We start from the raw sequence: 7,910 nt of genomic DNA, 5'->3' as shown, positions 1-7,910 counted from the left end.
CGCCCCTCGGTGGCGAAGCCCGAGCGGCCGCGGGCGGGCTCAGTCGCCGCGGCCCCGCCATGGCCTGCTACATCTACCAGCTGCCCTCCTGGGTGCTGGACGACCTGTGCCGCAGCATGGACACGCTGAGCGAGTGGGACTGGATGCGGTTCGGTGAGTGCGGGCCCGGCCCCGGCCGGCCCGGCCCTGCGATCCCCCGGGTCCGGGCCCCGCCTGTCCAGAGTGGGACCGGCCCTGCGGGGGCCCCCTCCCCGGCCCCGGCCCGCCGGCCACGCCAGGCCTTCCCTACCCCGGAACGGCGAAGGGCGGCGCGGCGGGATTCGAACCCGGCCCTTGGTTCCATCAGAATGCACGTCATTGTGGCCTGTGACGTTTTTCCTGTTTGTTTGGCCCCGTGGTTGTGTGAGGGCGCGCGCCCACCTGCGCCCGGCCCCCAGGGCCTCCGCTCCCAGGGCCTCCGCCCCCAGGGCCTCCGCTCCCAGGGCCTCCGCCCCTAGGGCCTCTGCTCCCAGGACTGGTCCCAGTTTGTGAAGCGGAGCCCGTAATTGTGCTTCCTCCAAGCACCTTAGAGAGAGAATGTGTGTGTGTGTGTGTGTGTGCACACGTGTGTGTACATGTGCCTGTGCGCTGGCCCTGGGGCTGGCCCCTCTGCTCAGGGCCTGGGCACTGTCCCTGGGCTTTTCCACCCAAGGCCGGCCTACTACCACTTGAGCCACAGCTCCCATTTCTGGCTTTTTGGTGGTTAATTGGAGATGAGTCTCATGAACTTTCCTGCCCAGGCTGGCTTTGAACCATCATCCTCAGATCTCAATCTCCTGAGTAGCTGGAAATTCAGTAGGAACCACCCGTGCCCAGCTAATAATACTGAATTTCATTCTCAGTACCATAAAATGAAAAGAACAAAGAAAACAAATGATCAAGTAAGACGTTTATAAAAAAATATAATATATACGTACAGTTTAAAAGTAAGCAAGAGAATGAAGTCTGGGCATGATGGTACAGTTCTGTACATTTCCAGCACTTGGGCAGGCGGAGACTCAAGGATGGAGAGCAGTTCTAGGCCAGCCTGGGATAGATACATAGTGAGATCCTATCTCAAAAGACAAAACAGAATAAAGAATATAAAACTAATATGTATGTGTTGTTAATACGGTCTGAACAAATAAATACATACCTTTACGGGTGTGTATATATGTATATGTGTGTATGTACATATATGTATATATACCTGTATGTGTGTATGTACATACGTATGTATGTATACAAAGGCTGGGAGATGTAGAGGACTTGACTAGCATGTGGAAGGCCCTGGGTTCAATCCTCATCAAGTGGGTGGAACAGAATATCTACTCTAACCTAGTGGTTCTTGGTCAGGGTCTCAAGGAGCTATTTCTGACTGTTGCACCTTAGAGGAAATGAACAGCAGTGTCTACCCATGCAGGACAGGCCCCCACCGAGGCCAGTACCTGGCTGATGGCATCAGCAGGGCTGAAGTTTTGACCCCTCCCCCCTTTTTTCTGTCAAACTTGAACTTGGTATCTAATGCTTTCACTGATCGGCAAGCTCTCTACCAACTGAGCCATACCTCCAACCCCTCCAAAGCCCTTTTAAAGCCAGTAAGCCATAGGCCTTGTGATCTAGGCATGTGGGAAGCTGAGGTCGGGAGAGTGCATTACTTGCAAGACTTCCTTTTCAGCCAGTAGGTGAGCATGGTAGTTTTTGTCCATCATCCCAGGCTATTGGGAGGATTAAAGGTTCCAGACCAGCCTGGGCAGAAAGGCCCATGTGACTCCACTTCTATGGGATAATACGGAGGGAGGGGGCTTCTGTCATCGCAGCTAGGAGGGGAAGCCTCCAAGAGCCAGCTGGCTGTCTAGGCATGAGGCTCAGGCAAAAAGGAGACTCTATAGAAAAAAATAAGGGCTGGGGCCCTGCGTAGCAGTACACGAGCATCGGCGCATCGGCACGCGCGAAGTGCCTGCCTATCTGTCTGCCCCACGTTGCTTCTCTTTGATGGACATTTTTACTTCCAGGCATATGCTTAGTTCTTGTGTGTTTCTTTGAGGCAAGGTCTCACTGGATGGCTGTCCTCACACTCAGGATCTCCCTGCTTCAGCCTCCTGTGGTAGCCTCCTCATTCTCTCCATATCAGCCCAGTTGGAGTTGCAAACTCCTGAAGGAGGCCCTGCACACAGCCACCCTCATGAAGAGCACACACGCAGTGTTTTTTGTACAGTCATGGAGCAGTGTATGGTCTCTAGGCCCTTAATGCCACTCCCCCCCCCACAGTCCCCTGCCTCCCCCCCCCCAGGGCATGGCTGTCAGTGGTCACACATTGTGGAAACCCTCATTTAGCATTGTTCCAAGCATTGTGTACATTGCAGCTTGAACTCTGGGCCTGGGCGCCGTTCCTGAGTCCCTTTTGCAAAGCTAGTGCTCTACCACTTGAGCCATAGCCCCACTCCGTTTTTTGTTTTATTTTCTGGGATTTTATTGGAGATAAGAGTCTCCTGGACTTTCCTGCCCGGGCTGGCTTTGAACCTCAATCCTCAGATCTCAGCCTCCTGAGTAGCCAGGATGACAGGCGTGAGCCACCGGCGCCTGGCTTTTGTTTTGTTTCTATTTGTTTTGTGCCGGTACTTGGGCTTGAACTCAGAGCCTTCTACTCTCACTTGACTTTTTCACTCACAGAAACTTTTTCACTTTGTCACTTGAGCCACAGCTCTGCTTCTGCCTTTTTGCTTAACTGGAGTGAGTCTCATGGGCTTTTCTGCCCAGGCTTGCTTAGAACTGGCATCCTCAGATCTCAGCTTCCCAAAGTAGCTGGGATTACAGGTGGGAGCGTTTAGGAATCAGACATGGACATAGCAGACGTTACATCACAACAGCACTGAGTTCTGGTGCAAGCCTTTAACTCGGGCTTTTGAGGACAGTTAAGGTCCAAACTAACATATGCGCGCTCACACGTGTGCGCGCACACACACACACTCATGCTTTTGTATCTATAGCAAAATGTGGGGAACAGGAGACTCAGAGAACCAGCCCTTGTCTTGGGTGCTTCCGTTTTCCGAATGTTCCACGATGGCCAGTTATGACAGGTCTGTGTTGAGGAAGGAGCTGTGACTCCACAGGCGCCCCGACACACTGAGCCCCTAAGAAGTTTCTGTCTTGTCCTGACCTTGTCTCAAGGGGATGAGTTAATAGGTTAAGATGTCTGGCTGGACACCTATGGCTGACACCTGTAACCTTAGTAACTCGAAAGGCTCAGATCTGAGGATCACAGTTTAAGCCCAACCCAGGCAAGAAAGTCTGTGAGAGTCTTTTTTTTTTTTTGCCAGTCATGGGGCCTGAACTCTGGGCCTGGGCGCTGTCCCTCAGCTCTTCAGCTCAAGGCTAGCGCTCTACCACTTGAGCCACAGCGCCACTTCTGGCTTTTTTCTTTTTGCTTATATGGTGCTGAGGAATCGAACCCAGGGCCTCATGCTTGCAAGGCAAGCGCTCTACCACTGAGCCACCTTCCCAGCCCATCTGTGAGACTCTTATCTCCAATTAGTCATCAGAAAAGCTGGAAGTAGATCCATGGCCTAAGTGGTAGAATACCAGTCTTGAGCAGAGAGGCTCAAGGACAGCACCCAGACCCAGAGTTCAAGCCCTAGGACTGGCAAAAAAAAAGAAAAAAAAAGATGTATCTGTAATTCTAGACATAGTCCCAGACCTGGGAAGTGAAGATCAAGAGTATCATAGTTCCAGACCAACCAGGGCAGAAAGCTAGCTAGAGCTCCTCACTCCCCCATCCCAACTGAACCAATAAGCCACATACAGTAGTGTGTGCCTGTAGAACCCCAGCTAGGCAGGAAGCATGGGTAAGAGGATCACCGTCTAGGGTAGCCTGGGCAAACGATGTGAAACTCTGTTCCCCTCAAAAAAAATAATAACTAAAGCCAAAGAGAACTGGTAGCATGGCTCAAATGGTAGAGTGCCTGCCTTGGCCCTGAGTTCAAGCCCCATTATCACCAAAAAAAAAAAAAAAAAGGAACTAAATTGTCGCACTGGGAGCCCCCTCCATTCACTTCCTGTTTCTCCTTGGAAGAAGGTGGCTGGGTGGCCACCAGCCTAGCCCTGGGCCGGTCTCTGTCTCCAGGGTGAGGCCCTGAGCGCCCGCCCAGGTAGCTGGCAGAGGGGAGGGGCCTCCTCTCTGCTCAGTCCTCCACTCCAGGGTGAAAACAACTCCTGTCCGCTGTCCCACTGACATCACTTCCCACTGGCCAGGAGTCTGGCCTGGGGTTTCCAGTGACTAAAGCTGCAACTCTGGAACTTTCCATTTCCCACAGGGCACTTGTGGAGCCTGTGACAGCTCTTCCTCATCCCTCTGATCCATCCATCAGATGGTGTCCCTCCCGCCCTCCCTCCCTCCCGCCCGCCCTCCCTGGCCTGCAGCTCCCTGGGGCTCTCAGGAGATCGCCCGGCTTCCCATCGCCTCCCTGCCTCAGCTTACATTTCCTGACAGAATCTTCAGAGCTGTCCAGGGCCTGGACTTTGCTGAGTGAATGAATGAACGGATGAATGAATGACTTGATGTTCACATGGATCCCATCATGAGTTCCAAAATCCTGGAACCCAAGCTTTATCTTTTTTTTTTTTTTTTGTCAGTTGTGGGGCTTGATCTCTGGGCCTGGGCGCTGTCCTTCAGCTCTTCAGCTCAAGGCCAGTGCTCTGTCAGCGCCCGGCTAGCTTTATCATTTAAAAAAAATTATTTATTTTGCCGGGTGCCTATGGCTCACGCCTGTCATCGTAGCTACTCAGGAGGCTGAGATCTGAGGATCACGGTTCAAAGCCAGCCCAGGCAGGAAAGTCCATGAGACTCTTATTTTTTTGTCCATGAGACTCTTATCTCCAATGAACCACCAGAAGACCAGAAGTGGCGCTGTGGCTCAAGTGGTAGAGCGTTTGTCTTGAGCTGAAAAGCTGAGGGACAGCGCCCAGGCCCAGAGTTCAAGCCCCATGACTGAAAAAAAAAAAGTATTTATTTTGGGGGTTTCGGGTGTGGCCCCAGTAGTGGAGTGTCTGAGTAGGAAGTGTGAGGCCCTTATTCAAGCCCCTGTACAGACCAAACTAAACACTTAAGAAGGTCTTTGACCTGTTGGTCTATTAGAAAAAAACCTTTACTTAGCCGGGCGCTGGTGGCTCATGCCTGTAATCCTAGCTACTCAGGAGGCTGAGATCTGAGGATCGCAGTTCAAAGCCAGCCCAGGCAGGAGAGACTGTGAGACTCCTATCTCCAATAAACCACCAGAAAACCGGAAGTGGCACTGTGGCTCAAGTGGTAGAGCGCTCGCCTTGAGCTGAAGAGCTGAGGGACAGAGCCCAGGCCCAGAGTTCAAGCCCCACGACCGACCAAAAAAAAAGAAAAAAACCTCTACTTTGGCAAGTAGAGGCCATCCCAGGCAAGAAGGTAAAAAGCCTGCTTTTTGTTGTGTTTTCTGGGTTTTTGCTGGTTTTATGTTGGTCCTAGGGCTTGAACACAGGGCTGGGTGCTGTCCCTGAGCTTGTGTGCTCAAGACTAGCACTCATGGTCACTTCCAGCTGTTTATGGCTAACTGGAGGTAAGAGTCTCGTTTTCCTGCCTGGGCTGGCTTTGAACCACAGTCCTTCGATCTGAGCCTCCTGAGTGATTAGGATGACAGGCGTGAGCCGGGGGGTGGGGGGTGGGGGTGTAGTTCCCTGCCGACTTTGTTCAGTACTTCAGAGAGGGGCGGGACTTCCCTGGAGCCTTGTCTCGGCCCTGTGAGGGTGGCAGGGCGCCCACGGGCCTGGCTCCTTCACCAGCGGTTCCATCAGTTCCAATCTGAGTTTCCCAACCTGGTTGGGAAGCCAGACTCCCAAGGGAAAGGGCAGGGGTATATCCTCCTAGCCTTGCCTGGGCGGGCTGAGCCCTGGATGTGACACCTGCTCCTCTAGTGCCCTCCTGCCTCGCTCAGCGCCAGGCCGCGCCTCTGCCCCGGGGATGCCTCTGCCCCGGGGCCCCGGCTGCCTTCTTCCGCTCTGGAGCAGCCACCCCCACGTGGCTATGCCCCCGGGCTGCGGGGAGGGCTGGGTGGGCCAGCGTGGGATCCTGTCCTGGAGCTGCTGCCCACCCATGCTAAGCGGATCCTCTCCATCCCACAGCCTCCTTGGTGGTCACGGATGTGACCCAGTTGCGCCAGCTGCGGTCCCTGGAGCGCGTGCAGGGCACCAGCATCACCCGGGAGCTGCTGTGGTGGTGGGGCATGCGGCAGGCCACGGTGCAGCAGCTGCTGGACCTGCTGTGCCATCTGCAGCTCTACCGCGCCGCCAGCATCGTCCTGCAAGGTGAGCATCCTGGGCCTGGTACGGCGGCGCCAGCCTCTTGCCGCGCCGAGGGTGGGCGAGCTAGGCAGGGCCTGGCCTCGAAGCCTTCTCCAGGTTGAAACACATACATGTAGTTATTGTTTGTTTGTGAATTCGTTTCTAGTGGGGGTCCTGGGGCTAGAACTCAGGGCCTGGGTGCTTGTCCCTGAGTTTTTTTTTCACTCAAGGTTGGCATTCTACCACTTGAGCCACAGTTGTACTCCTGGCTTTTTGGCAATTAATTGGAGCCAGAGTCTCACAAACTTTCTTGCCCAGGCTGGCTTTGAACTATGACCCTGAGATCTCAGCCTCTTGAGTAGCTGGGATTACAGGCAAGAGCCACTTGTACCCCCAGCCTTTTCAGTCTTTTAATTGACAAAAAGGTAGGGGAGCCAGGTGCCAGAGGCTCCTTACTACTCAGGAAACTGGACCTGGGGAATCATGGTTCAAGCCCAGCCCAGGCAGAAAGGTCCATTTATAATTGAACACAAAATTCCAGGCTGAAGCCAGGAGCCAGTAGCTCACACCTGCAGTCCTAGCTACTTGGGAGGCTGACATCTGAGGACTGAGGTTTGAGGCCAGCTGTGGCAGGAAAATCCAGGAGCCCAAAAAGCCAGAAGTGGAGCTGTGGCTCAGGGGTAAAGTGCCAGCCTTGAGTGAAAAAGGTATGCAAGAGTATGAGGCCCTGGGCTGAAGCCCTAATACTAGAAAAAGAACGAAAGAAAGAAGGAAAGGCAGGCAGGCAGAAGAGAGGGAGAGTGAAAGAAAGAGAAAAAGGAAGAAGGGAGGGAAGGAAGGAAAAAACCAGAAACACTTGAGGATTTGGAAGGCTTCTGCCCTGAGAGAGACCATAGTCTTGTGAGAAGATGGTTAATGGGGAAAGAAGTAAGTAATTCTGAAATTAAATGGGCCAAGAGGATGGCCAACCAGAAAGAGGGCAGAGGGATCAGGAAAGGCCAGTCATGAGAGGAAGGCAGGGGAGTGGAGAGAAGGCAGATCTGGGTGAAGATCTGGGTCAGCAGCCTGGCAGGGAGGGGAGGAGGCGGGGTGGGGGGTGGGGGTGGGGTGGGGGGCGGTTTGGACCACAAAGCCTGAAAGCAGAGAAGTGCAGGGATTGCATCATGCCCCCCCTCCACCATTGCCGTCACAACCCACTGACACTAATCTGGGGAAGTCTTCATTAACCATCTGAGGGTAGCAAACACCACAGCACTTGACACTTTGAAAGTGTGGGGCCTCCGCAGACCGTGGAGCCCTTCTGGGCCCCAGGAAGCCTGGGCCAAGACCAGCACCAGGTGGCTGTTGACTCAAAGCCCTCCTGAGTTCTTTCACAGGGGCTGAGCTGAGGGGCAGTTCAGTCCAGGGAAATGCTAGGGGTGTCTTCCCCCTTGGCCTCTGACTGGAACTTTCCTTAGACCCCAGCATTCCTGTTTTGCCTGTACCTTTCTCATTTCTCTTCCCCAATCCTATTTCTCTTCCCCTTGAGCTGGTTGAGCTGGGTCCCTGCCGCTCTCGGGGCGTGGCATGGCTTTTTTTCACCGGGG

General features: G+C 53.8%; 1 protein-coding gene across 1 annotated transcript in view; it reads left to right on the top strand.

The window, feature by feature from the left end:
- Window positions 1-18: 18 nt before the first annotated feature.
- The window catches only part of Irak2 (interleukin-1 receptor-associated kinase 2), a 33,487-nt gene continuing 25,595 nt past the window's right edge, over window positions 19-7,910 (top strand). The window contains exons 1-2 of the mRNA XM_013010342.1: window positions 19-153; window positions 6,166-6,348. Coding sequence (XP_012865796.1) covers window positions 60-153; window positions 6,166-6,348 — 277 coding nt within the window. The 5' untranslated portion in view covers window positions 19-59. The remainder of the gene's footprint in view (window positions 154-6,165; window positions 6,349-7,910) is intronic.

Source organism: Dipodomys ordii, unplaced genomic scaffold, assembly GCF_000151885.1.
Source record: "Dipodomys ordii isolate 6190 unplaced genomic scaffold, Dord_2.0 Scaffold12, whole genome shotgun sequence".
Lineage (NCBI taxonomy): Eukaryota > Metazoa > Chordata > Mammalia > Rodentia > Heteromyidae > Dipodomys > Dipodomys ordii.
Note: the sequence above shows the minus strand (reverse complement) of the source record. Positions and strands in the feature narration are given on the sequence as shown.